Source organism: Prionailurus bengalensis, chromosome E4 (assembly GCF_016509475.1).
Source record: "Prionailurus bengalensis isolate Pbe53 chromosome E4, Fcat_Pben_1.1_paternal_pri, whole genome shotgun sequence".
NCBI lineage: Eukaryota > Metazoa > Chordata > Mammalia > Carnivora > Felidae > Prionailurus > Prionailurus bengalensis.
The window spans coordinates 67359534-67386665 of record NC_057360.1 but is presented as its reverse complement, the minus strand read 5'-3'; the positions used below and the strand labels follow the sequence as shown (position 1 = coordinate 67386665).

Here is a 27132-nt window from a genome sequence, read left to right as displayed (position 1 = left end):
AGCTGGCGCTCTGTCCTTTACCAGCACAACGCGAAGGCCGGGCGCGGTGCAGGCTAACCCCAACCCCACCGTCTCTGACTCTGGAGCCGCCGAGTCACAAATCCCAATTCCTGCATTTTAAACACCACGAGAAAGAAGCCCCGGGGCGGCTCAGTTGGTTGGGCGTCGGAGTCTTGATTTCAGCTGAGGTCATGATCCTAGAGTCGTGGGCTCGAGCCCCGCACTGGGCTCTGTGCATTGGGCTCTGTGCTGTGTGTGGAGCCCGCTTAAGATTCTCTCCCTCTCCCTCCCTCCGCACCCTTCTCCCCAGCTTGTGCGCACGCTCGCGCGCTCTCTCTCTCTCTCTAAAACAAAACACCCCACCATGAGACATCATCACTTTTGTTTTATGGAGTTTACACACACGTTTCCCGTTGTTCTTTGTTCTTGTTTTTTCTTTTTCTTATGACCCAAGATCACCCCACACATGAGTCGGCCGGTGGTGGTCTCAGTTTGGCTTTGTCTGAAGACACCTTTATCTTACCTTCATGTTGGAAAGACGTTCTCGCTGGGGGCCGCATCCCAGACTGGCGGGGAGGCAGCATCCACCCCGTGGGCTTCCGCATCGCGGGTGGGACGTGGGCGCTGGTCTGCCGCTCCCTCGAGAGCCCGCTGTCTTGAAATTCTGGTTGCTTCCAAACGTTTTCTCTTCGCTTGCGCCTTTCTGCAGACTGCTATTTTATTTCCCCGGGCTTGCAGAATCTGTGGACCGCTGGTTTTCACGTCTAGAGAACGGTGACCTGGTTCCTCCAGGTTGTCCCTTCGGCGTCTCTCCCCTCCCAGGACTCCGGTCGGCCGGCCGCCCGCTTCTTGGTGTGGACCCGTGTGCGCTCATTCCTGCAGTTTCCGCCACTTGCCCCCCACCCCCCGCTGCGTCCTCCCCTCCCCCCGCCGTGGGATCTGCCAGCCAGGCGAGTCGCCCGCGGACACCCTAACGCCGCTCACTCCACTTGGCCCCTTTCCGATCGATCGTGCCAGGTCTGTTTTTGTGGCTTCCAGCGGGAGAACCGGCCAGGCTTAGTCTCGGAGTTCAAGGCTAAATCTCCTGACTTCACTTGCAGAAGGTCTGGATGCAACAGTTTGCTTTGTCTTGGCCTTTTTACCTGCGGTAAGAGTCTTGCCATATCGGCAGTAATGACCTTCCTATGCCCCGCCTCCCAGCCCTGACGGGGTGGGGGTGGGGGTGGGGGCATCCTTTAACACCTGTGGCAACTGAGCCCCCTTCAACGTCCTAGGGTCCAGCTTTATTAAACCCCCTAAAACCGAGTTTTCTTCGGCCGGCCTCCTCTCCCCCAAAAAGCAAACACCAAGACATCCCGACAACAAAGACCACGTCGTTTATTTACAAAGGCCAGTGTGGAGGTTGGGGAGGTCAGGAGGGAGAGCCACACACACCCTCTCCGGATTGCTCAGGACGCTTTCCCACTCGGGAGACAACTGTGCCCCTCGCGCCTCCATGTTCTCGGCCACGGGTCCTCCGAGCAGCTGCGCGAAGCCGCAGAGAGAAGAGGCGGCAGGAGCCTCCCCTGCGCTCGATACAGCAACGTCCAATTCCACACCAAAGGCGTCGCCGCTGCCCTCTCCTTCCCTTCCTCAGATAGAACTCTCTGGCCTGGAAGGAAACGGTGAAGGATCCAAAGGCCGGGGCTGCAGGGGTAGAGACCCCTCTACTGTTCCCCGACAGCTTCAGGACCACACTGCCCTTGGGGTGCCCGGTGCCCAGAGGCCCAGGACCTAGCTCCCTGGACTGTGTGCACTCCTGCCCTGGACCAGCCCTCCTGCCTACCTCTCTCTGGTGGGAGACAGTTCGGAACCAGAAACCAACAAGGAATCCACCGTCCTGTGCCACTCGAGTGTGTGTGTGTGTGTGTGTGTGTGTGTGTGTGAGTACCCACCGCATACACACCCGCTGCTGAGACAGACCCCAATCCCTTCGTGTCTCGTGAGGGGGACTGAGACCCTGGTACCTGGGGATGCAGGCGGGTCCTGGAAACGGAGCCGGCAGGAGCCCCCGTGAACTGTGTCGCTTGGCTTCCCTGAGCCCTTCCTGCGGCTCAGACCCCGTTAGCATCTCCAGGGCCCTCTGCCAGGCCTGAGCCTGGACCCCGCCTAAGGGAGCTCCGTGGGGCCTCCACTCCCAAAGTGTCCATTCCAGGTTCCAGCCGCTGAGCCTGTGACTCAGTTCGTTTTCCCATCCCCCTCCTCCAGAAAATCTCCTCCCTCCTTTGCACCCAACTCCATCGGGCCGGTCCAGGGCTCGGTTCCTCACACAGGGGGTGATGTCTGGTCTCCCCCTTCGGACGGGACATCCCAACAAAGCCTGGATTAAGGGACCAGGATGGGGGGGGCGGGGGGGATGGAAAAGAGAGCCTGTCCCCACCCCCCCAACCGCCAGCCCTGCTTCAGTGTGTGGTCCCAGCAGGGGTGAGGCTGCAGGTGGAGAGAGAGACAGAGGAGTCGCCACAAGTAACCAGACAACAAGCAGAGCCCTAGAGGCACACACGAAGACCCCGCCCCAGTCCCTCCTCCCACCCAGCATGGCCAGGCCACCGCCACCAGAGGTCTACAGGCTGTGCCAGGAGGCGGTGGGGCCAGGAGCTGGGGCCGACCGGCGACACTGTGAAAACCACTTGAACGGCCCTGCTGGAGCAGGGCCCAGAGCAAAGACTCCATAAGAGATGTACAAGTAAACCCAAAATGCGCAGGGCACTGGGGCGAGGCCCGTGCCCCTAAAGTCACCCTGCTGTCTGGAGAAGACGGGGCGGGGAGATGGGGCGGCAGGCAAAGGGCAGGGGCCGACAGAGGAGCCAGGCGCTGGCGCCCAGGGAAGGGAGAGGCAGGAGGCGCGGCCGGGGGGTTAGGAGAGTTGTGAGCCCAGGAGTCTCTCGATGGCTGCGTTGACGTCCCCTCCTGTGGCGATCAGGGCCTGCAGGTTAGCTTCACGGTTGATGAAGCCCATGGAGTTGAGCTGCTCCAGCTGCTGCTGGAACCGTACTTCCGGCGTCGTCTGCACCTGCAGAGGACGGGCCTCGTGAAGGGGGCGCAGGGCCACCCCCTTCTGGCGTCTGCACCTGCAGAGGACGGGCCTCTCTGAGTCCGAGGTTTACGGCGCAGAGCAGATGACCAGTAGGTCTTCTCCAGCATCCTCGGACCCAACCAGTGGGCAGGGAAGGGTGAGCCTCAGACAGGGGTCACGGAGCCTGCACCCCACATCAGTCAACGACTGTGTAACAGAAGGTGGGGGGTGTCTTTCTGAACGTTTCGAAGTAACAGACGGGCCCAGAGCAGCCTATATTCCTAACCACTTTCTGTCCCTGGAGAGGTTAACGGCGCTCCAGAAGCCAAATGGTGTGTGCTCGGTAAGACGCACGGTCTGCACAAAGTCCACCCCCAGCCCTGCCCCCGGCAGTCTTCAAGCAGGGAGCCAGGGGAAAGGCCAGGGAAGGGCCCCAGGAAAGAAGGAACCTGTTTGATCACGGTTAGCCAATCAACAAACACCATTATTTACAGAAGAGAAGGCTTTTCGTGTCTGACACCCCTATATACATCTCCTGGAAATGCTTTCCCAAAGGATGTGCGGGAAGCACTAGCCTTGGTCATGAAGGAGCCCAGCAGTGACAGGCCGCCCGGCCTCTGATAGGGTGAACGCACTGTCCCCAGAAGGAAAGGATGTGCCGAGGGTCACAGAAGCCCCCTAACGTGCAGCACGAGAGCCTTCTCCAGGGTTGGGTGCTGCTTCTCCTCACGGTCCACAGGATCTAAGCCGGACTGGACCTTCCTTGGTGACTCTTGGTCCAACCCTTCTACAGGGTTCTGTAGAACAGAGCCTTCTGCAGAGCTGGGCACACTTACGTTTCTGTCAAAAGGGTCCTCCCAGACGAGTTAGGGAAGCCAGAGGAAGGTTAAGGGCCTCACCTGAGGTCAACCCTACTCCTCACCCAATCCCCTAGCCTTGACTTTGCAACACAGGGTTCTAGTTACCTCCTCCCCCAGAACCCTCCGCGCCAGTCTTGGAGGCGGAGGCTGATTTAATCACCAAAGGACCCTGTGATAGAAGGAAGCAGCGCTAGGACGTGGTGGTTAAGGTGTGTAAACTCAGGAGCCAGCATACCTTGGCCTCATTACTTACTGGCTGCGTGACTCTGAGCAAGCCACTTACCCTCTCTGGGCCTCAGTTTCCCCTTTTATAACACAGAGATAGCAGCTTCTTTCCAAGGCCGTTGTGAGGAGTGGAGCGAATGTGCTCTCGCACACGAGGCATGAGAACGGCCCCCAGAGCCCGATTAAGTTCTATCATTACTCTCGTCTCCATCGCACAGCCGCAAAAGCCAACGTGGAGAAGGCGGCAACCGGCCCAAGGCCAGCAAGGGGCAGACCAAGCCCTGCGGGCGGCGGTCCGGCTGGCTCCAAACCCGCGCTGCCTCTCCAGGCTGCCGCCACCCCCCACACCGGCCCCGCAGCCCCGCGTACCTGGGAGTTCCCGCCCCCTGCCAACAGCTGGACCATCTGCTGCATGAGGTGCTGGGGAGCATTGGGAGCCCCCGCTGGAGAAGGCGTGGCGGGGGGCGCTGGCGAGGAGGTGGGGGCCTCGGGCGCAGACCCAGTGTCGCTGCCTGCCGGGGCCGCCGGGGTCCGGGACATCCCGAAGGAGCCAAGGCTGCAGGCAGGAGAGACCAAGAGGTGGGAGGCAGCCTCTGAGAAAGGGATGGGAACGTGAGGTCCAGAAGGCGGAGCGCACAAGCAGGAGAGCAGACCCTCAGAGCGGCGGGGCGGGGCCTGGCGCGGAGGTGGAGCCAGAGCCTTGCGCCCCTCCCCCCGCCCCCGGCCCCGCCCTCACCTGGGTACCAGCCCAGGGGCCTCGGTCTGCAGGGTCTGCAGGCCCTGCTGGATCTGCAGCAGGGCCTGCATGGCGCGGGGGTTGGTGAGCACGGACAGGGACTCCGGGTTCTGCATCTGGCGGGAAACAGGCAAAGGAAGGCAGTGGTGGCAGGATGCAGGCGGCCACCCGGAGCTCTGCTCTGCCTCCCCCCCCCCCCATGCCCCGTGTCCCTGTCCCCCGAGAGCCTCACCCACCTGCTGCAGGAAGACGGGGAGCTGGAGGCGGAGCTGCTCCTGCAGCTGGGGGTTCCCCGCAAAGAGCGGCACGTTCACCATCATCTGCGGGGTGAAGGCGGGAGGGGAGGGAGGCCTGGGCCCACCCGCCCTCAGAATCCCGGCGGCCTGTCTCCCTTGGCACCCCCCACCGCCGTGGGAGATCTGGGTCCCCGTGCATCCCGAAGGCCTCCCGGGGGCAGTGAGAGGAGACGGAACCGCGCTCCGGGACTTGGGCCAGGGCTCGCAGCCCCGCGCCTGGCGTTGACGGTGTCCCCAAGTACAGGGCGCACTGGGCACCACGCCACGTTCCGGGCGCTCTACTCGTATGAGCTCACTGCGCCCCCCGGGACGCCGTGAGGGAGGGGCCACGGCCACGGCCACATACAGGTGAGCAAACTGGGAGGCTCGGGACAGGCTGAGCTCACGCAGCTGGGGGGGGGGGAGACCCGAGGGACCGGAGACACGAGCCCAGGCCGTCGGGCTCCCTCGGCTCCCGCCCACTGCGCAGGACCTGCCCCCACACTGCGTACCTGAGCAGCAAAGTCGGGGTTCTGGGCCAGCGTCTGCATCATGCTGCGCATGTAGGGGGCAGAGATAACGTTCTGCATCAGCTGCGGGTTTTCAGAGATCTGCTGGAGGAGAGCCTGCATCTCGGGGCTGTTGAACACTCCTAGCACGAGGAGGAAGACGACAAGGACAAAAGGGTCCAGATGGAAACCAGATGCCTGCCCCTCTTCCATCTCCCTTACTTCCAACGTTGAGCCGTTAGGGAGCTCAGAGGGGGCGGCGAAAAGCCGCCCCCAGTTCAGGGGCGTGGGCCAGAGCGGGAGCTCAGAGGGGGCGGCGAAAAGCCGCCCCCAGTTCAGGGGCGTGGGCCCCAGCTCTGGCCTTGCTTCACCCGGCCTCTCTCCCAGCTGCTCTACGGACAAGCAGATTGGAAACTGGGTCTCATTTGCGCCCCCCCCCCCCCCCCCGCCCCGGGGGCGTTCCAGGAAAGGGTCTGACGGAGGTCACATAGGCTCGTGGTTGGCAGTCTTTCTTAGTGGCAGAGGCCCTTTCCTCAAACCAGATGTCACTCCGAACCAAGTGTGACAAGGGACTGGCTGGAGCCCCTCCCACTCAGTCCTTTCTCCTTCTGGGGAAAGTCCGGACCTCCGGACTCAGGAGTACAATTTGAAAGCCACAGGTCATAAGGGGACTGGAGCACACAGAGGGGAAGGGACTCTCCTGATCAAGGTGCTGCCACGCCCCGCCCCCCCCCCCCCCCCCCCCCCCGACCGGGGCATCCACCAGAGACGTCCCTGGGGTCACATGTACGGTCACAGTCCAGATAGTGGGGCCTCTCCAAGGGTTGTGCACAGCCCGCCCCTGTCTGTCCATGGCAAGTCCACACATCCTTCTCCCCCAGCCTCACACCTGCCTGTCCCTGGGAGTGCCCGCTTCCTCCCACACCCACTTCCCCAGGTTGACCCATTTGCCTGGATGGTACCAGCAGTGCTGAGCGCTTCGGAGTGGGGCCTGCTTTACTCTGTGCCGTCACTCAGGCTGCTCCAGGGTCGTCAGGACACAGCCCAAACCACCCCTCATCCCAAGGGGGCAGAGCTTCTGCCCCAGGCTGCAGACCCCCCCCTCCGGGGCTTCAGTACAGGCTCACCTGTCTTCAGGAGGCTGCAGCAGTGCAAGCCCCATTCAGTCCTGGGGCAGAGGGACTACCCTGGTGACCCCACTAAGCTCCTTCCAGCCCAGGACATACCTGACCCCAGGCTAGCCGCATTGATCCCAAAGGGGTTGGAGACTGTCGGGTGCACCTGGCTGGTCCCCGATCCTCCGGTGCCCTCCCCCCCGGACCCGGGGGCCTGGGAGGTGGGGGGCGAGGGGCTCCAGGGGTTAGGGAGGGGCTCTCGGTTCTCAGTCCGCAGAGGCTGGGAGGACGAGCTGTCGGAGTTCCCGGCCAGGGAAGAGAAGGGGTTGTTGCCAAACTGGGAGGAGGGAAAGGTTCTGGGTTAAGGACCGAAACAAACCAGGGTGAGGGCTAGGCCCCCCCGCGCCTCTCACCTAGCAGCCTCCCCTCCCTGGGAGAGGGAGGGGGTGGGAGGTCCCGGAGGCCCTCAGCTCCAGTTCTGGCCTAGAGACGGGGCAGCCACACCCTCACCTTGCAGGGTGGGAGGTGGCCAGTGCAGGAGCGGCCAGGGGATGACAAAACCCCTCAGGTAACTGGAAACTTCCCACCTTCCCCGAGGGCTCCAAAGACTTGGTCTCTAGTCTCCTTTGTGCCCTGTGGTACTTTACACACACCTTCTCATCGCGTAAGGACACATATGTCTTCCTCGGGTCTTCAGGGGCACAGGCAAGGTCACCTTTGCACCCCACCTTTCCCCTGACACTAGTAGGTGCTCAATAAATAATTGTTGGCTTGAGGGGAGCTGGCTCTCTACGTCAGCCCTGGGCTGCCTCTAGGCGTCCCCCTGTCCAGCCGTCTTGGTCCAGTAGGACCTCCCCAGAAGCCCAGGTCCTCTTCATGGCATTCTGTCCCTCCAAGCACACGCAGGGGAGCCCCTCAGGGGCACTCATCTCCGGCTGAGCGTGCCCTCCTTCCGCTGCTTCCCCCGCACAGCTTTCTCCTCGGCCTCCTTCCTTCAGCTACATAGGCCCCCTCAGCACCAGGCTGCCTGCTGTCCCCCAGGATGGCCTCAGGGTCGGCACCCCATCACATGGCGTGCCGCCCAAGGTGGCAATGGAACTTCCTCTGGATCCCCCCGCACCCAGGCAAGAGCTCTGTCCAGCGCTGTGCTCGCTGAGGGAGTCTGTGCCCTATTTCCCTGCTCCAGCCCCCCATCCTGAGGTCCTGGGTGGTCCTCAGCTGCACAGCTTCAGCCCCTTGTCACCGCGGGGTCTCCTGCTCATTCAGAGCAGGTCGTGGGGACCAGAGCCAGCCAAGGCCCTCCAGCTCTGAGCCGGGCTTCCTCCGCCTTACCAGATGCCTGCTGGGATGACAGCCAGCAGGCCGGGGTATGTGTACCCCAGCCTCAGGCTTTGTCCCTGTTTCACACTTCCCGTCCTGGTAACTCGCCTGGCACCCACCACCACTGAGTTCTGGGCCCCCTAGTTTTCCCCGTGCTCTCTATGGACTGAATCTTTCTGACCACCCTCGGGCAATCACAGCTGCCATTTATTGAGCACCTACTATGTACCAGGCATGTTTCTTCTAATGTTTACAGTAGCCCTCCAATGTACCAGTTCTCAAAGTGTGGTCCTGGGACCCTTGCAAGGCTTAACCCTGGTTTTAGAATTCTGAGACGCTATTTGCCTTTTTTCACTCTTGTTGTTTTCATGAGTGTTCAGTGGCGTTTTCCAGAGGCTATGTGACATGTGATACTGCACCAGACCGAGCGCGGAAGCAGAATTGGGTCCCACAGCAAGCCAGACGGCAAGGGAGTATGCAAAAGTTAGAACAAGGCCGCTCTCCTCTAAAGTTTTGTTTTGGAAAATTAAGTTATTTTTTAAGCGAATGTGCTTTTTATATTAATGTGTAGGGTATTTACTGTCGTTTTAAAACGAATTAATCAACCTACTGTAAGTTTCTCGGTCTTCATTTCAGATACAGTGGCTATCAAGAGACCCAACCCACAAAAAGAAAACCTTTTTGAGGTCCTCAATAATTCTTAAGGGTATAAAGGGGTCCTGAGGCCAAAAGAGTCAAGCATCACCGCTTTATTATATCACTTCCATTTTGAGAACACGGACGCTAAGACTCAGAAAGGTTAAGCAGCTAACTTAAAACTGTGCCACTAAAAATGGTGCGTTAGGTATTTGAACCCAGGTTTGCCAACGTCAAATGTCTGTTCTTTTAGTTATTCCAATGGTTCTTACAATTTAGCCTGCATCAGAGTTAGCCGGAGGGCTTGTTAGAAGCCTTTCTCAGCTCCTTTTTTTTTTTTTTTAACCAGATGCATGCATTACTTGGATATACGTTTTTAATTAAATACTTAAATAAAACTTAAACAAATTCCTTTAAAAACTCATAGTTGATCCCGACAAGCACGTTCTAAGGTTTGCAACAGCATTGCCAAGAATAACCAAGAAGACGCGGGAGAGCAAGGTGAGGGGTTTGCTCTACCAGATGCCCAGGCTTAATTAGGACAATGTGGTATCACCACAAGGACAGACAGACCGACCGGCGGGCCCGCGCGCCGTCAGCTAGACTCACACTTATTTGTGGAGATTTGGTGTAGGACGGAGGCGGCATGAACAAGGAGATCTGCTGGGACAGCACAGACCACGCAGGACGTGGTGCTCTCGTCCACGAGCAAAAAGGAACAGGAAATCCCACCCTCCTGCCTGGGCCCTGGTTTGGGCTGTGTGTGTGTTCAGTTCATGAAACTCCATCAAGCTGCACGCTTGTGATATGTGTCCCTTTCTGAAGCCATGCTATTCTCCAAGAAAAGTATTCGTAAGGAATGTTTTTAAAAAGCAGGTTAAGGGGCGCCTGGGTGGCGCAGTCGGTTAAGCGTCCGACTTCAGCCAGGTCACGATCTCGCGGTCCGTGAGTTCGAGCCCCGCGTCGGGCTCTGGGCTGACGGCTCAGAGCCTGGAGCCTGTTTCTGATTCTGTGTCTCCCTCTCTCTCTGCCCCTCCCCCGTTCATGCTCTGTCTCTCTCTGTCCCAAAAATAAATAAACGTTGAAAAAAAAAAAAAAAAAAAGCAGGTTAAAATTATATGAACAGCAGGATGCCACTTCTAGGAGGCTTAAAAATATGCAAGACAATACTCTACATTATTTACGGATACAAACGTAGGCCATAAAAGAATCAAGGCGGTAAACACCAACTTCTCAGTGGCAGTCAGCTCTGGAGAGGGAAGGAGCTGTAAACTGGGGCAGGGCTGCATGAAGCTACACTTCTTTCTGTAAAGCCTTACTTGCAAGTATAAAATACGCCCAGGAAATTATAAAAAACACTCACAGTAGTCACCTCTGAGGTAGAAAAGAGGTGGCTGGGAGATGGAACCAGAAGGACAGATCCCCTATTGTTTACTTTGTATAACTTCGGAACTTCGAAGTGTGTAAATATTTGTATCGCGTACTTAGTGTAAATCAAACTTAAAAAAGAAAAAAAAAAAGAACCCAAAAGGCACTGACACTACATACAGGGACGTGAAAGGATGCTGTACTTTGGTCTACACTTCTCACATATTTGGAAGAATCCATAAGGTACTTTTCAAAGTGCATATTCCCAGGGCCTGATTCCAGAGATTGAGTCAGGAAGAGGCTCGAAGGTGGGAACCAGGAATCTGACGATCGGCGAGCCCCCCTGGGTGATTCTGATGCAGGTGATCCAAGGACCACACTGGAGACACGCTGCCGGCCCCACGGCCCCTGAGCCCCCGGGGCAAGAAGTTGTCAGACGCTTTGCACGCTACACCCCGCCCGCTTCCCTGGGGACTTCTGCTACCTTCCACCCTGCTGCCCCGCCCCGTGCCAGGCTGGACCACCCCCGCCTGTGCTGTGAGAACCGCTCTCGAGCCAAGGCCCACTGTCGGAGGGCTGCGTAGGCAAAGAGGCTGACTTGGATCCGGGGATAGGGAATCCTGAGCCCAAACAGCCCTCCCACGGCCCAGCCCCTGGTCCCACCTGTTCCCGGGCAGCACTGAACATCGGCTCTTGGATGTCTGTGTACATGCGGCGGAGGGCGTTATACCCTCCGGGGATGCTCTCCAGGTTGCTCAGGGCCCGGTCCTGGTTCCGCATCATTTCTTGCATCATGGCTGGATTTCGAGCAAGCTCCATGGTCTGGTGGAGAAGGGAGAGAGACAGGAAGAACCCCAGAACCAGGGGGGCACCAGGCTTGGCCGGGGGTGGGCCCTGAGGAGGAGGTCTGTCCCAGGACTAGGGTCCAGGGCCCAGGAACTGCCCCACAGCGGCAGGGTGGCAGGTAAATTCCTCCCTCTACTGTCATCTTGGCTCTGTCCCTGCCTGCAAGGGTAGTCTGCCTGGCTTTGTGCTGCGGTACAACGACCCAGGGGTGGGGGGGGGGGGGGCGAGGGCAGCAGCTTCTCTTCCTCAGGTTCAGGAGGCCCTCGAACCTGAGGCCCTCGGAAGTACAGGGAGCAAAAGGAAACTGGTAGGAAAGGACATGAGGAGGAGGAAGCAGAGGAGAGTAACATCTGAGCACCTATGATACACAGGCACCCAGCTAAGTAATTCACACAACGGAAGTCACGTGCTCCCCATGATAATTGTCCCAAGGAGATATTTCTGTCCCTATTCTGCAGATGAGGAAATAGGCTGAGATTCACTGGGGACACACAGCCGGTTAGTGGTGGGGCCAGGTTTTGAGGCCAGATCACTCTGTCTGTCCAAGACCACACTGCGGTTCCCGGAAGATGACCATAAGTTGGGGAGAGAAAGGATTCACGTTGGGGCGACACGACCAGCACTCTCTAACCCCACCCCCAGGTCTCCGGCCTGGCCAAACCTCGAGAAACCCGTGGACGGGATGGGGGCTCACTCTCAATAAGGGCTGGCCTGTGTCAACTCCAGGGGACAGCAGTGCATGACGGGGGACAGAGGGCACCCTGCCTGGGATGCCTTCCCTGTCCCTACTCCCAAGTCCCTCCACAAGTGCTCACTAAAGCACCTTTACGTCTAAGACGGGACCCTGACTCCTTACCCCATAATTCACTCATTCTCTAAGTGTTTCCGGAGTGACTTCCACGCACCAGGAGCCATTCTAGGCAGGGAAGAAAACACCCGCAAGTCCTTGCTCCGAAGGCACTTATCTCCAGGGGAACCCAGCACCGGTGCCCACGGCTCCGCTGACGTCATCTCTCCTCTTCCCCCGGGGGACTGGGCCATGAGACAGGGCTCCCGAAGCCTGACACGCCGCCGCTGCCGGGCGTCCTTCGGCCACCAGCCCTGCCCGGCCCAGCCGCGACGCTCCCCGAACACCCTACACCCAGGCCTTTGCACGTGCTGTCCCTCAGGCCTGAACACTCTCCTCTTTTTCTTCCTCTGGCTCATGATTCCTCCTCTGGGTCTCAGCGTGGCTGACACTTCCTCCAGAGCCTCCTCTGAGCGCTCCCCCCCTCCTCCCCGGGTAGGGCCAGGAGCCCTTCTCTTAGGGGATCCCACGACTATGACATCACCAACCACGCCACGTTACTACTGCGCGCTTGCTTGTCCCATTTCCTTTTGAGACCAGAAGTTCCTGGAAAGCTAGGCCTGTGCCTTGTCGTCACTACACCCCCAGTGCTCCAAACAGGGCTGCTGGATGAGTAAGTCACCAAATAAGCCAAGGCAGGGCGAGGTGGGAAAAGTCCCGCCGGTGTCTTGTCCGTCCCCACCCCAACCTTCTCTCACACCCACCTGCCTCATGAGCTCCGGGTTGTTGAGCATGTGGCTGATCTCAGGGTTCCGCTCCATCAACTGCTGCATCTGGGGGTTGGCCATGATCATGTGGCGCATGAGGTCGGGGTTGGACATCATGTCCTGGACCAGGGGGTTCTCCATGATCTGCGACAGCATCTCGGGGTTGGACATCAGCTGTCTCTGCATTTGCTGCTGCAGCTCCATGAAGTTGGCGGAGCCCAGGCCCAGGCTGCCCAGGCCCAGGAGGCCCCCAAAGCCAGCTGCGGGGAGGGGCCAGGGTCACGGCCGGCTGCAAAACCCTGCCCCCACCTGGCCACAGCCGCCGCCGAATGCAGGCCTCCGCGATGGGCCCTGTCTGCTTCTGGTATCTCCCCTTTCCAACCCTTCCCCGGGCCCAAGCCCTGGCCCGCTGCCGGCAGAGACGGGAGCCTAGCAGACCGAGACCTCTCTGGAAGCCGAGGGCGAGAGCTGGGCACGGCACTGAGCAAAGAGACGGCGACCAGCGATGGCCTGCTGAATGAGCCTAAACACTTCCCAGCTGGCTGCTGCTGGACCCACTCTGTCCCCAAACTCCAATATCCTCGCATTCACCCCGCAATCACCCCGCATTCGCCACGTCCGCAACCTCATTTCTCCCGTCCCCTTAACGTTCACCCATGCTCCCCTCCTCCGGGAGACCCTCATAGACGGATGTCCTCCCCTGCTCCGCTCAAGCAGCAATGTCTGGAACCCTATGTCCAGGGGTTCCCTGTCCCCATCAGACCAGGAGCAGGGACCATGTTTCTGCCTCCTCTTGGCTCCCCCCGCGCCCTAGCCCAAAGCAGGACTGTGACCTCCTCCCTCAGGGCTTACAGAGTATGGATGCAGTAGCGCTGGGGGGTCCCTCCCCAGCCCCTGGGGAGGGCCCCCCCCCACTGCTCCTCCGGCTTCCGCTGCCAGCATCCGAAGTGGCACTGCCAGAGGTGGAGGGCTGGGCCGGGGCGGCGGGTGAAGCGGGCGTGGTGGAGGGTGCCGAGGCAGGGTCTGGAGTGGAGGGGGCAGAAGCAGTGGTGGCAGCTGGATCTGGAGCCCTGAGGACAGAGAAATGAAGTCCCAGCTGAGGTGAGTCCCAGAGGGAAGCCGGTGATCTCAGAGGAGGACTATCACAAGCCACCTCCTGAGCAGCCCTCAGGCGGGGGTGCGGTAATGCTGGGGGCAGTTAGTAGTTCAGGCCTAGGGAGAAGCTAGCACCAGCTGCCTCCGGGGCATTCTGGGAGAGGTGAGCCCCGTCCCCTCCCCTGGTAGGGCTTGCCAATTCTTCCAGGTGAGTGACGGGTGAGACACGGGGGGGGGGGGGGGGGGGGGGGGGGGGGGGGGGGGGGGGGCGGGCGGGGGAAGAGGCCTGATCAGAAGTTGGATGTGCTCCTCTCCTGGACTTACTTCTGAGGGGTCTTGATGACCAGATGGACAGTGAGCCCATCCTTGATCCCATGCTGGTTCAGGGTGTCCCCATCCTTGAGGATCTTGCCTGCGAAGATCAGGACCAGCTGATCCTGCTGAGCCTTAAACCTCCTGGAGATCTCCTCTTTGAACTGTGGTCAGGAGGCAGAAGTCACTGCGGAGGCTCCTGGGCTCCACCCACCAGGGACCCTGCCTCTAGCCCCCCGGGGAAGTCCCTTCCGTAGTCTCAACTCCATCCAGCCTGCTGCGATAAGCAGGCCCCTTTAACCAAAGAGAAGGACCGGTGACGTCCCCTCTCAGCTCAACTCCTGGGGTCTCCCACCCCAGAAGGCCCTTGCTGCTTCCTGCCACCCCCTCCACAGTCCCTCTGCCCAGCTCCCTGTGAGGGCCCTGCCCTGCTGGCCCCTGCCCATCCCAACTCCTGCAACAGCCTTCCACCCAGGCCCTGTCCATGCCCGCCCCCCCCCCCCCCCCCCCCCGCCTCCGTTCTCAGACCCCAACTTTCCTCACGCCCAGCCATCTTGCAACAACTAGGACAAACGCACCCCAGCAGTGACTCCTCAGGAGTTAAGAGTCTCGGTCCCATGAGATACGTATGAATCATTATCTCCATTTTAAAGATGAGAAAACTGAGGCTCAGAGCAGTTATGTAACTGCACTGGAACGCAGGACTTGACCCCAAAGCCCCAGCTCTTGACCAAACACACTGTCTCTCAATTCAAGCTGACTTCAAATTCAGCTTTGCAGGGCAGAGAATGTAAGTTCTGGAATGCAGTCACTTTACAAGGGGGGAGAGGGAGCAGTGATGGCACTAAAGACTGGCTTGGGAGAGTGAGACTCCCCAAATCTATCAGCTCTCCCCTCCAAAACAAACTTAAACCAAAACAGACACTCTCAGTAAAGAGTGCACTTGCTAAGCAAACGCAGCTTCCAGAGCCCTTCCTTCCAACCAGATGGCCTGTGTTAAGCCCCGCCTGCGTGAAATTGTGGAGCAGCCACAGGAGGTGCGAACACAGGAAAAGCTCCCTCATTCACTCATTCAACACACTTTTATTGAGCACCTACTGCACACCGTAAGTCCCAGAGAGGCCGAGGGCCCACCGTAACCCCCTCGATTTGGGAGCGTCGGAAGGATACGGGCCCGGGGAAATGCTCCCCCGACGCCCCGCGTCCCAGAACCCGGAGGCGCCCCCCGCCCGCTCTCCTGGCGCAGCGCCGTGCCCGGAGCCCGCCCGGCCTCGGCGCCCCGGCCCCCCGGCCCCCCGGCCATTCCCCGCGGTGCACGCTGCCCTCAAGGCCCTGGTCCTTCCCCTGCGCGGTGCCAGGTGCCCCCTCCCCACTCTCCGCCACGCCCCCAGCCCAGGCCACAAGGCGCGCCCCGGCCTCGCGTCCGCCGCACGCGCCGCGCTCGCCGGCTCCCTCTCGCCGGACGCCCCCAGCCCCGCTCCGCGCCTCCCGCCCCTCCGAGAGCCTGCGGGGCCCCCGCCCGCCGCCCCAGCGCCTCGGGGCCACCCCTCTCTTCGCAGACCCCTCCTCCGCGACCCTCGCCGCGCGTACTACCTCCTTGACGGAGGCTCGATCGCAGATCACGATTTCCTCCTTGTCCTTGGGGGTCTTGACGGTGACCCGAATGGGGGGCCTGGCCTCGGCCCCGCTCGGCTCCGCCATGCCGCCGCCGCCACCCGGCCGCCCGCCAGCCCGCCCCGGCTCCTCCTCCTCCTCCTCCTCCTCCTCCTCCCCGCCCGGCCGGCCGGCTCGGCTCCGGCCTCCGCCCCTCCGCACCCCCCCTGCCCTGCCCTCCCCTCCCCGCGGCCGCGCCGCCCTCCGGACCAGCGGCGCCCACAGCGCCCCGGGCGGCCTGGGGGGGCACTGCAGCCGGGGCCGCGCCGCCGCACCGGGCCTCACGGGGCGGGGCGGGCTCCCCACGACAGCCAGCAGCCAGCCCAGGCCGGCCGCCTCCGCGGGGACTCCCGCTCGCGGACCAAACGCTGTCCCCGTCACCGCGTTGGCTCCGTTCCCGGGCCCCTCCCGCCTCGGAGGCTGAGTTCGCCCACTTCTGGACGTCCACCCAAGATCTCACCTCTAGGACTGACTATGCCCCCGAAGGTCGTGGCCTGCACGACGTTACTAAGTACGGCTCCAGGGGCCTGGGTTCGGCAGGCGCGGCCTTTCTGAGCCTTGGTCTCATCCCACAGGGCCGTGCATAACGTAGGAATCTGCTTTCAAAAGTAACAAACGTGTGCCTGACAAATACGGGGATTGCTGTTTTCAGTTACTGGTCGTGGATTGTCAAGCGGGCATGATGACGCTTCTGTCCCCGGGGAGGGGTTAAACGTCCTTCCAGTACTGCCACTGTCCTTTTCGCTCCCGCTCTTTCCGCCCCCCCTCCACCGCGTGGTCCCCGGGGAAAGGCGAACTACAGTTCCCAGGGTGCGCCGCAAGGCCGCACGGAACTACAACTCCCGGCGCCCCCTGCGGCGGGGGCGGTGTTGCGTCGTCACCGCGGAGCGCGGCCGGGACCTCCGGGTCGCGCGGCGTTCCGGAGCGGCCCAGAGCTCGGGGAGGTGCCCGCGGAGGCCCGCGGGAGACGGCTCGGGGGCTGGCGCGGAAGCGGGGGCTTGGGAGCCGCAGGCATGCTGCGTCCCAAGGCTTTGACCCAGGTGTTAAGCCAGGCCAACACCGGCGGTGTCCAGAGCACGCTGTGAGTGCGGACGGAGCAGGCGAGCGGCGAGCCCGGGGCGCGCTGGGGAAGGGTCTCGCGGAGGGGAGGAAGGCGGGGCGGCCGCGGCCGGAGGGGTGGGGGTGGGGGGAGACCGGAGCGTGGATCCCGGGGCACGTTCTGGACAGGCTCTGCCCAGACCCCTGCTTTCTGCAAGCGCCCCGGCGGGAGCTGGGACGTTTTTTTGTCGCCGCCGCGGGCACGTCCGAACCCGTTGCCGCCACTCGCCAGGCTGCTGAATAACGAGGGCTCTCTGCTGGCTTACTCCGGTTACGGGGATACGGACGCCCGGGTCACCGCGGCCATCGCCAGCAACATCTGGGCCGCCTACGACCGGAACGGGAACCAAGCGTTTAATGAAGACAATCTCAAATTCATCCTCATGGACTGCATGGTATGGAGAGGAGAGCCACTTCCTCTGCCCCCCAAGGGGATCCCCATGGGGCGACCTGGACCCCATCCTGGATGGTTGGAGGGGCAGGGACAGGATCTCTGAGGGCTAAGAGTTGGTCTGCCGCTGCATTATGGTAGGGCAGGACCCTGTGCCTCAAGTGGTGGTGAGGAAGGAGCCAGGGACCCAGGGTCTGACTGGGCGTCTGGTGTCAGCCAGCCACCTGTCGTTTGTGGAACCTCGGGTAAGTCACTCAACCTCTCTAAGCTTCCCTAGCACATCTCTAAGGTGGAAGCGGTAATCCGTCCGATTACCGATTACCTGTGCACACGTGCACACAGGTTGTCGTGAAGGCCAAAAGAAAGGACGTAAGCTGTGCAGTGTCGTCATCCCAGACTCGCAGACTCACAGAAGCACAGCAGCACAGCAGAGTCTCCAGACCCTGGGCCTGTTCCTTCCGTTTACAGAAAACAGAGCTGCAGTCTAGAAAGGGGAAGTAGCCATTAGACGGCAAAGTTCCGGGAGACAGAAACTGTTTCGCTCACCTTTGTGTTTGTTGGGCCAACAAATGTTTATGTCCCTGCAGTGTTCTAAGGACTAGGGAAAAAGTAGCAACTGGAACAAAAAACCGCAGCTCTAACTCCTCACAGAAGCTCACGGTTTTGCGTGTGCTGTAAAACGCGTCTAAGTTAAAAAAACTGGGATGTTAGGTATTGAAAATGCGATGGGAAAGGAAGTGAGGTGGGGCGTATGTCAGGGACCATCTCACTGGAAAAGTGACATTTCATTAGAGATCTGAAGGAAGTTGGCAAGCCCTGTGGCTGTCTGGGGGAAGAACATTTTTGACAAAGGCAAGCGTAAAGGCCCTGAGGCAGAGTAGCATCTGGTCAAGGATGGACAAGGTTGATGTAGCTGGTACAGCATGGGAGTGGGGGAGGTGAGTAGAGGTGAGGCCAGAGAGGCCGGGAGTGAAGCACCTGGCTCCCAGCACACAGCAGATGGCCAGGGAAAGTTCGCGAACCAAACTGAAAAGGCCCAAGAGTGAAGTCTCCCCAAAGGATTTGGGCCGTAACGCACTGTAACCGGGCTGTCTGCCTCATCCTCGCCCCATGCCCAACCAAGGACGCCATTTCAGTTCAGCTGATGACTCCTTCTTCGTGCCTAACCTGGGGTTGGTGCTGTCGAGCAGTGGTTTTCTGACACCTTGTCCACACCCCAGCTGTAAGAAATGCCTTTTAAGTCAGAGCCCAATGCACGCCCCCCCCCCCCGCCCACTAAAACAAAAGTTTCACGAAACAGTACTTCCCTTACCGCGCATGCGACGCGCTCCATTTCTCTTCTTTTAAATGCTAATCCACCTCCTTAACTGATCTAACCCTAGAGTCAGACCTGCTATTTGAGAAACATTACCACGGGGGAAAAGAGAACTCTACCTTAGGCTACTGCTCCCTAGCTCCTCGCAGTGTCTTTGGTTGGGGTGAACCCACAGTAAAAACATCACCCATGTGGACAGCCCTTTGCAGATTCAAAACCCCCTCCTGTGTACCCTTACCAGCTGGGATGAGGTGGGGTGGGGGGGTGCGGGTCGCAGAAAGAGAAACCAAGCGGCTGGGAGATTGAGTTTCCCATAGTATGTCGTAGAGAGCTGTGCTGAAGCTGGAATCTGAACTCAGGATCTCACGTCCAGGGCTGTGGCCAGAGCCCTTGGTCTGGAGCTCCTGCCATGCCCAGGGCATGGAAGGAAGATAACCTTTCTGAAGAGGAGCCCTTGGGGAAAGGGCTAAAGGTGCCAGGCAGAACATTACACCCCGTGATCTCGCCCCACCAGGAGGGCCGTGTAGCCATCACGCGGGTGGCCAACCTCCTGCTGTGTATGTACGCCAAGGAGACCGTGGGCTTCGGGATGCTCAAGGCCAAGGTGTGTACGTGCCCCTCTGTCTGCAGCCCTGGGCCCAGGCCTGGGCTTTTCACTGTCCGCTCTCACCCCATCGCCTTCCTGGAGTCCTCCTGTCACCCAGCCTGTGTGTGGTGGGGGCGGGGCGCCCAGCGGAGGAGCCCACGTAGACTGGGACCCCTCTGGTGGCAGACCTGTGCGGGCCTGATCACTCCTCCCCTCTTGCAGGCCCAGGCTTTGGTGCAGTACCTGGAGGAGCCCCTTACCCAAGTGGCGGCATCATAGCGAGCCTCGGTTGGAGCTGGGGTCAGAAAAGATCAGTGATCGTTTGGAGGGGCGGAGCTCCCTGGGGAAACCTTTCTGGACGGTTCCGGAGGCTGAGACTTTTTTCCAAGAATAAACTTGAACTCCTATCTATCTTGCGTGATGGCTGCTTTCTTGAGTGGGAGGAGTCCAAAGAGGTGGGAAGGAGCACGGAGTGCTCTGGAGACCCCTGAGGGCCTGCGACTCCTGCCGGCCCCTCACCTTGCCCTCGGGCAGCCAAGTGGCTCCCGCAGTGATGCCTTAGCTGCCTTGGCCTTCCCAGCAACAGGACATATCGGCCCTGCCGCTGGGAGAGAGTTTACCCATCCGACTGTCACACCGTTGCAAGTGATCTTGGAGGAGCGGGGCGCCCGTGGGGGTCTTGTCAGCAAGATTATGGGGCCCTGCAGATCCAGTGTCCTCCAGTCACACCTTGGCGGTGGGGGGTGGGGTGTGGAATGCCTTTTCTGCTCTTGGAGTTGGAAGAGTGCTTGCTAGCCACCTGCAAGGGCTCACACAGACCCTCCGGACATCAGGGCCCTTTGCAGACGGCATGGCTTCCTCGTGAGGCCTGAGATCCCGGGGCGGGAGTATAAGCAATCCAGAAGCTCTCAAAGCCCTTCATCTCCAGATCCTGCCCGCTCCTCGCTCCATGTACTTCTCCGGGTCTCCCCCCTACCCTGGGTCTCGAGCAGGCGTGGACAGGGAACCACCAGCCCCTAGCCCAGGGCCTTAGGAAGGGACCCATCCCAGGGGAGAGGCAGGTGGTGAGTTTCAGCTCCACCCAGGGTGGGGAACACCGCCCATCCCAGGCCCTGGGCCTTCGGGAGGAGCAGCTGCCAGAACTCTGGGAGCGATGGGCACCCGTCAGCCCCAGCCCCTCGCCCCAACAGCCCTTCCCCTCGTGCCCCCAGTTACTCCTCCCGGAAGGTCCGAAGGAAAAGCAGGAGGCCAATAGGTTTCCGTTCCCTGAGAGGCTATTTCTCACTCATTGGTGGCCACCCAGGTGTATCCCCGGTCCCAGGAGCCTAGCAGCATGGCTCTCTGCAGGTGCCGTGCGGGCCCCAGCTTCCCCTCCCCCAACCCCAGCTCCCCCCCACCCCCCCACCCCCTGCCGGCCCGCCCCGCTGCGGGAGCCCAGGCTGGGAGCAGACACCCAACCTGCCTAACCTGTCTGACGTCATCGTCTCTCCACCCACCTGGGCCCCAGGTCTCCTGCCGCCTGCTCTTCCTGTTCTCAGCTTCCGTCCCCTTGGCTTCCTCGCAGCACCCCACCTGCCAGCGCTGAGCCTCCAGGGCCCTGCCCAGTCTGAAGTCGCCCTCAGTCCCTCTGTCTGCAGAAGTTTTCTTCACCCCCAATGAGAGGAGGCGCGGACCCAGGTCTCTGGAGAGCTGAGGGTTGAGGGCACTGCGCCAACGCATAGTCCCGTCACCTCTGTCCCTGAAGACACCCGTACCCTCCATGTGGAGCCAAGATGGGGAACAGAACCGAGGAAGATTATAACTTTGTCTTCAAGGGTGAGTTGGGGTCTATAAAAAAAGAGACCAGCAGAGCCTGAAAGCCCCGCCCGTTCTGTTGTTTTTGTTTTTTTTAATCTCTCACCTGGACCCCTGAGGGCTCCTCATTCGTTTTGGATTAGAAAGAAAGCTGCAGGGAGTTGGGGAGGGTCCGGTTACTAGGGCAAAAGTCCTGGGGCTTCGGGAAGGCTCTGCTGCTGTAAATGAGGATGTTGAGCAAGCCTGCGTAGGGCCGAGTTAGGCCCCTCTGCTCCCTTCGTAGAGGAAGCCCACGTCCCTAAGAGTCGTCAGCCACCACCGCGTAGGAGGTGGAGGTCAGATTTCAGGGAGGACTTCCCTCCTGAGAAAGAGGAAACAACCTCCAGAGGAAGAAAGTCCTGTCTCTGGGTGCATGTGCAGGAAAGAAAAGAAAAGGAGAGCTTTGTCCATTTGGGGGTGAAAACAGGGAAGATCTCATAAATTGAGAGCAGGGTCTAATAGAACCTGGAAGACTGAGGGCTGGGGCCCCGTCGGCCGTCCCTCGGCAGCCCCCGTGGGCCCAATAGCAGGCGCCTGGGTTCAACCTGGCTGGCCCCGGGAGCATGACCTTTCCCGCTCCTTTACCTCAGCCCCTACGTTGGACCCTCTGGTGTCCCCAGCCCCCACGCACCCCTCCTCCAGGGCGGGGTTCCCTGGCAGAGCCATCGTTCCCCGGCCCAGCCACCCCACCCCGCCGCCTCTCCCAGCCTCAGCCCCGCCCTCGCTCAAGCTGGGACTCCGGCTGCTGGGGCCGGGGGACCCGTGCTGTCCCGGCCTCTCTCCCAAGAAGGGGAGGCTGGGACTAATGGTGCTACTAGAAACTGACCTTTACCGAGCCCTCAGCATGTGCCCGCTCTGGCTCGTTGGCCACCGTAACAACCCCAAAATGCATCTCTCTTTCTGAAAGCGGTCAGGGGCCAGATCGACTGTGAGAGGGCAGCTCTGTCGGTCACCAGTTAGTGCGGGTTGGGGTCTCCGGAAGTTGACTCTAAGAAGTCTGGGGTATAAGACGTCTATTGTGGATCAACACCGGTGCAAGGAAGGGAGAGGAAGCAAAACCGAGCAGCGGGGAGAAGCTTTGTGCGGCCCAGGGTCACAAAGCCTCGGCCGAGGGCGGGGAGCGCTGTGCCCCCGGCCTTGCCCGGACGCTGGGTGCAGGCGGCCCAGGACCGCCAGGGCCTCAAGCGAGGCCAACCAGCGCCCCCCGCAGGGCACCTCTGCGTTTGCCACACCAGCGGTGGCATCTGGTGCCAGCCACCGAAGCCCAAGTGCCTCCGTTTCCTCGTCTGTAAACATGGGGTGATAATAATACTGGCCTTGCCTCGTGGCACCAGTGCGAGAATTATATGAGTGAATGTGTGTAAAGCTTTTACGATGGCGTCCGGCACGTAGTAGGCACTCAGTCCGTGTGAACAGTCAGCGTCTCCGTTTCACAGCCGAGGACGAGACAAATGGTCACCCAGCCCGTACGCGAAGCCGGGTCTGTCGGACCCCAGAGCCCTTGCCCTGAGCACCTCTTGGGCCCGAGGACAGGCTGAGCCCCTCCCACCGGGAGGGGGGAGATGGGGAGGAGGCAGGGACACATCCCCACACTGCTCCCCCGCTCTTTCCTGCCCTGCCCAAGTCTGAGGGGCTTTGACGCATTTTATAAACAAGGAAACTGAAAGCCAGAAGAACTGAGCCACCTGTTCGAGGTCACTAGCTAGTGAGAGGCCGAGTGGGGAGCAGCGCCCAGAGCGTGTGGCTCCCCAGGCGCCAGCCTGCTTTTCCAGAACCTGGGGGGCCTCCCGTCACCCTGGATGCGTGCTCAGTGTTGCGCAATTAGCGGCTCATGCTTGCATCGGCCCCCTCGCCCTTCTCCAGCCCCTCGCTCACCCGCGGCGGGTAAACCTGGGCCCTGGACGCTTTCCACCGCCCCCGAGGCTCTTTGTGGCCCCACCGGTGGATCCTGGGCCCTGGAAACCTGACGGTGATAACACCGGCCTGCCGACAACGATCTCGATGGTAACGGGTTTTTGCACACTCACTCCAGCCTGGGCGATATCTCACTTATTTCTTGCAACAACCGGTAAAATAGATAGTATCACTATTCCCAGTTGTCATACGACAGAGGTCAGGGTGGGCCGGTCCAACACCCAGCCCCATCATGTCTTACCCGTGTCCCTCCGTGAGGATCACCCGCCGAACATTCTTCTCCCCACATTTCCGTTCACACGACGGCTCCCCACACGTGTGTGCGCACGTGCACGCCCAGCCTCCTCCTCGTCCTCACAGCTCACACACAGACACAGGCACGGCGCTGTCATGCTCCCCAGACTGCCTACGTCTCTGTCCGTATTCACACACCCTGCCAGCCTCACGGCCCCTGAACACTGACCCCCACAGACAGACGGCGCCCCATCACAGAAACGGGGGCTGACCACGCGGTCGTGTCTCCACGGACCAGGCCAAGAAGCCCTACGGGCCCGCAGCCCATTTCAGACTCTCGGCCCTTCACCCGGGGAGGATGGATCCTGCAGAGTTGCAGTCCCCTGGGTCCCCCTCAGTTTCCCCAGCTCAGCTCCCTTTCCGGATGGACAGACCCCCGAGCTCAGCCCTTGTCTCTCTGCCCCCTCAGTGGTGCTGATCGGTGAGTCAGGCGTGGGGAAGACCAATCTGCTGTCCCGATTCACACGGAATGAGTTCAGCCACGACAGCCGCACCACCATCGGGGTTGAGTTCTCCACCCGCACGGTCATGCTGGGCACCGCTGCCATTAAGGCTCAGATCTGGGACACGGCCGGCCTGGAGCGGTACCGGGCCATCACCTCCGCGTGAGCCTGGGGGCTGGGGGGGGGGGGCGCTGGGGAAGTCAGGGAAGGCCTGTGGAGCAGAGGCCACGGGCCCCGTGCGCACTGGGGGGATCCCGGGACACCGTGGCCCCGGCGAGACACGGGTGGGTGCCGTGAGCCACGCAGCCGGAGGCAGGACGCGGCGACCCCGGCTGCTAGTGGCAGGGGAAGCAGCCGCCCCTGAGCCCTTCCTGACTCCCTTCTGCTTCACACTCAGCAACCGCTGCCATTTCATCACAGACCTGAAGGGCTGGACCCTTCAGCTGCATTTTACAAACATTTGGGGTACGGAGGACCTTCCGCCTCCGGACGCCCATGCAGGACATTTGCCAGTGTCCGGCTGGACGTGAGGGGGGTGGTCTGTGGGTGTGACGGAGGACAGCACCTGCCAAGAGGCAGGAAGCAGGAGTCCAGGGCTTCGGTCACACGCACGCTCGCCACTCCTGGGCTGGTCCCCTGGCCTCTCCTGAGCCTCGGTTGACACATGAGTAAAACGGAAGAATCAGATATCACAGCCTGAAAAAGCCCCATCTCACCCCAGGAGTGAGGCTGGATGCCTGCAGGGGTGCCTCAGATGGTCACCTCAGGGACTGCTGCATGGGGTGGGCTTGTAGCTGGTCCTAGAAAGGTGGCCTCGAGCGAGAAGAGGACGGTGCGGGTGCAGGAGCCATGTGAGGAACGTGCCCGCCGAAAGGGGCATCCAGGAGGCCGAGTGGGGCGCAGGTGCTCTTTGGTGGCCATCCAGGGCTAACATCAGAACGAAGGACCCAAGGGGCGCTCAGGTCATGATCTCACAATTTGTAAGTTCGAGCTTACACGGGGCTCCGTCCTGATCGTGCCGAGCCTTCTTGGGATTCTCGGTCTCCCTCTCTCTCCCTGCCCCTCCCCCCCCAATAAATAAATAAACTTTAAAAAAAGAACAGAGGACCCAAGGAAACAGTGGGCTAGAAAAAGCGGGAGGAAGGAAGGAAGGTGACTCTGGAGGCTGCAATACTGGTGACCCGGAGGGCTCTCGGCATCAGACGCAGGACCCTGGAGTTGCCCCGTCTAGGTTTGGGTCCCTGGACCTCAGCTTTCATATGACCCCACCTCTGGTCTCGTGTCTGACCTTTCGGCTTGAGGGCTGTGCTCTGACCTTGCCTCTGTCGCTCCTGCCGCCCCCCACGCAGGTACTATCGAGGTGCGGTGGGGGCCCTACTGGTGTTTGACCTGACCAAGCACCAGACCTATGCCGTGGTAGAGCGCTGGCTGAAGGAGCTCTATGACCACGCCGAGGCCACCATCGTCGTCATGCTCGTGGGCAACAAGAGTGACCTCAGCCAGGCCCGGGAGGTGCCCACTGAAGAGGCCCGAATGTTCGCTGGTGAGAGCCTTCCACCACCCAGTCCGGCCCCCCCAGCCTGGCCCGTGCCACCCAGCTCCTGCCCCCCTGCTCCCACCCTAGGGCCCCAGCCTGGACTTCCTCCGTGGGCTCCCCTACCTCCATCACCTCTCTCCCAGTCTCTCAGCACTCCCCTTCTCTGGACCCTGCGTCCCTCATTATGCTTCACCGCTTGCCCCAACGTTGTCTTTATTTACTTATTTATTTATTTATTTATTTATTAATTTTTTTTTTGAGAGAGAGACAGACAGACAGGACACAAGTGGGGGAGGGGCAGAGAGCGAGGGAGACACAGAATCCGAAGCAGGCTCCAGGCTCCGAGCCGTCAGCACAGAGCCTGACTCTGGGCTCGGACTCACGAACCATGAGTTGGATGCTTAACCAACTGAGCTCCCCATGAGCCCGCCCCCCCCCCCCAAGATTGTCTTTATGGGCAATAATTTTGTCATTGGTGTTAAAGGCCAGGCCACTCAGGGATCCACAGTGTGTGGCAGGTGAGAGCTCCATGGCCATCTCCAGTCACGCCCTCCCCAGGAGTCTTATGGGGTCAGAGGCAGCAGGACACAGCGGTTAAGGGTGCAGGCTCTGGCGTCCCATGGCCCAGCCTCACTAGATAGGGGACAGTGAGCAAGTCCTTTGTGGACGCTCTCGGTGTTTCTGGTCTTCTGTCCTCTTCTGTAAAAAAGGGATGATATTCAAACCCACCTCACAGGTTGTTTTAAGTGTTAAATCAGCAACGTGTGCCAAGGGTTTATAGCACATTGCGAATGTACATAGTAAACATTAAGTAAATATTATTATTATTGTGTTTCTTTTCCTACCAGAAAACAATGGACTGCTATTCCTGGAGACCTCAGCCCTGGACTCCACCAATGTTGAGCTGGCGTTTGAGACTGTCCTCAAAGGTTAGAGCCCCTGCCTGGATTTGGCAACGCCCCCCCCCCCCCCCATCCCGTCCCTGAGGCTCCTGTGGGCAGGAGTGGGAATGCAGACACGCAGCCCTTGCCCACCCCAGATGATCCCTCAGCCCCTCTGGGGGCCCCCCAGCCTCCTCAGAGCCTCCCTAGTGCCCTCTCCTCTCCAAGCCTGAGGCTTAGGGAAGGAACCAGAACGCTACACTTCGCAGGGAGCTAAGCATTAGCCCTTCACCCAGGTAAGTAGAAGGGACCCAGGTGCCCAAACTCCATTTCCTTCCAGCAAAACCTCCTTGTGTGGCCACACCCAGTGTTCAGTAAGGCCAGTGTGGAGTGTGTGTGTGTGTGTGTGTGTGTGTGTGTGTAGCATGGGTTCTCAGTCTTCTGACCCGATCACTGTCCTCCGCCCCCTCAGAGATCTTCGCAAAAGTGTCCAAGCAGAGGCAGAACAGCACCCGGACCAACGCCATCACCCTGGGCGGTGCCCAGGCTGGGCAGGAGCCGGGCCCTGGTGAGAAGAGGGCCTGCTGCATTAGCCTCTGACCTGGGCTCACACCAACCCTGCCCCCAAGGCTTACCCCACCGCCACCCAGCTCGGGGACCTGCCCCTGCCCCGTGGTGGTTCCAGATGTCAGAGCGGATGCTTCCCTGCTCCCAGCCCCACAGACCACAGGGCCCTGAGGTCAGCACGGTCCCCCCACCTGCCATGTCTCCATTGCCTGCTCCCCCGCCACACACACTCAGTCTTCCAATAAAGCTGTGTTTTGTACCAACGTCTGGCCATCCTGCTGCTCCCATCCCTGACTCCCCTTCACCTCTGGCCCCTCTGGGCTTCCCTCCCCCTCCTTCCCCTCCCCACCACACCCACTGCACCCCCCCCCCCTCCCGGGGCCAGCTGCCTCTAGAGTCCTGTGGTCTGGGGACAGTGCCAAGGGGGCGGGAGGTGCCCAGCCTTCCCTGTGCCAACCCCCAGGGCAGGTGGGGGAGGGAGGACAGCAGGGCCAAGATGGGGTATCTGGAAGGAGAGACAAAGGAAATCACCGGCAGGTACCATCTGGTGCCCAGGGCCCTGATGCCAAGAACTGAGGTCGCTCCAATGCCAGGGGTGAGGGGAGGAGGCAGGGGAGGGGTTGGAGGGAAGGGAGAGGCAGGGCCAGCCTGCGTGTGCTGGGCAAGATTGAAGCCTGGGAGGTGGAAGGTCCAAGTCTCACATCCAGCTTGCCG

At 60.5% G+C, this 27132-nt stretch overlaps 3 protein-coding genes across 9 annotated transcripts; 2 read left to right on the top strand and 1 right to left on the bottom strand.

Annotated features, from left to right (window-relative positions):
- Positions 1-1353: 1353 nt before the first annotated feature.
- Positions 1354-15651, bottom strand: UBQLN4 (ubiquilin 4). 7 transcript variants are annotated; one of them, XR_006295462.1, is made up of 12 exons: positions 15500-15645; positions 13919-14070; positions 13352-13569; positions 12497-12759; positions 10763-10921; positions 6887-7112; positions 5664-5803; positions 5113-5196; positions 4877-4992; positions 4510-4733; positions 2007-3110; positions 1354-1651 (listed from the first exon to the last, which is right to left on the bottom strand). XR_006295462.1 is itself a non-coding variant. In XM_043568925.1 (11 exons), exons 1-11 carry the CDS (start codon positions 15605-15607, stop codon positions 2897-2899), a joined length of 1809 nt encoding a protein of 602 aa, XP_043424860.1. In that variant the 5' UTR covers positions 15608-15651; the 3' UTR covers positions 1354-2896. The 7 variants fall into 7 exon arrangements, 4 of the variants coding, with proteins under 4 accessions (XP_043424860.1, XP_043424859.1, XP_043424862.1 ...); XR_006295464.1 differs by having other exon boundaries at positions 4510-4696; positions 15500-15644; XR_006295463.1 differs by having other exon boundaries at positions 2007-3052; positions 4510-4696; positions 15500-15642.
- A 775-nt stretch (positions 15652-16426) lies between these two features.
- LAMTOR2 (late endosomal/lysosomal adaptor, MAPK and MTOR activator 2) lies at positions 16427-19360 on the top strand. Its single transcript, XM_043568928.1, has 4 exons — positions 16427-16640; positions 16890-17052; positions 18878-18967; positions 19172-19360. Exons 1-4 carry the CDS (start codon positions 16573-16575, stop codon positions 19226-19228), a joined length of 378 nt encoding a protein of 125 aa, XP_043424863.1. The 5' UTR covers positions 16427-16572; the 3' UTR covers positions 19229-19360.
- Positions 19361-20446: 1086 nt separating this feature from the next.
- Positions 20447-26681, top strand: RAB25 (RAB25, member RAS oncogene family). The gene is made up of 5 exons (XM_043567924.1): positions 20447-20764; positions 23400-23595; positions 24783-24976; positions 25819-25899; positions 26324-26681. The coding sequence occupies exons 1-5, from the start codon at positions 20722-20724 to the stop codon at positions 26449-26451; spliced, it is 642 nt and encodes a 213-aa protein (XP_043423859.1). The 5' UTR covers positions 20447-20721; the 3' UTR covers positions 26452-26681.
- Positions 26682-27132: the final 451 nt, after the last annotated feature.

Excerpts from the sequence above, each read along its gene's own strand:
- UBQLN4 (XM_043568924.1), bottom strand. The coding sequence starts at position 15,607 with ATGGCGGAGCCGAGCGGGGCCGAGGCCAGGCCCCCCATTCGGGTCACC. Across the intron at positions 12,760-13,351 it reads CGCTACTGCATCCATACTCT|CTGGCTTTGGGGGCCTCCTG; the intron begins GTAAGCCCTGAG and ends CCCTCCCCGCAG. Across the intron at positions 4,734-4,876 it reads GCCCCTGGGCTGGTACCCAG|AGGCTGCCTCCCACCTCTTG; the intron begins GTGAGGGCGGGG and ends TCCCTTTCTCAG.
- LAMTOR2 (XM_043568928.1), top strand. The coding sequence starts at position 16,573 with ATGCTGCGTCCCAAGGCTTTGACCCAGGTGTTAAGCCAGGCCAACACC. Across the intron at positions 16,641-16,889 it reads GGCGGTGTCCAGAGCACGCT|GCTGCTGAATAACGAGGGCT; the intron begins GTGAGTGCGGAC and ends GCCACTCGCCAG. Across the intron at positions 17,053-18,877 it reads TCATCCTCATGGACTGCATG|GAGGGCCGTGTAGCCATCAC; the intron begins GTATGGAGAGGA and ends TCGCCCCACCAG.
- RAB25 (XM_043567924.1), top strand. The coding sequence starts at position 20,722 with ATGGGGAACAGAACCGAGGAAGATTATAACTTTGTCTTCAAGG. Across the intron at positions 20,765-23,399 it reads TTATAACTTTGTCTTCAAGG|TGGTGCTGATCGGTGAGTCA; the intron begins GTGAGTTGGGGT and ends CTGCCCCCTCAG. Across the intron at positions 25,900-26,323 it reads GTTTGAGACTGTCCTCAAAG|AGATCTTCGCAAAAGTGTCC; the intron begins GTTAGAGCCCCT and ends CCGCCCCCTCAG.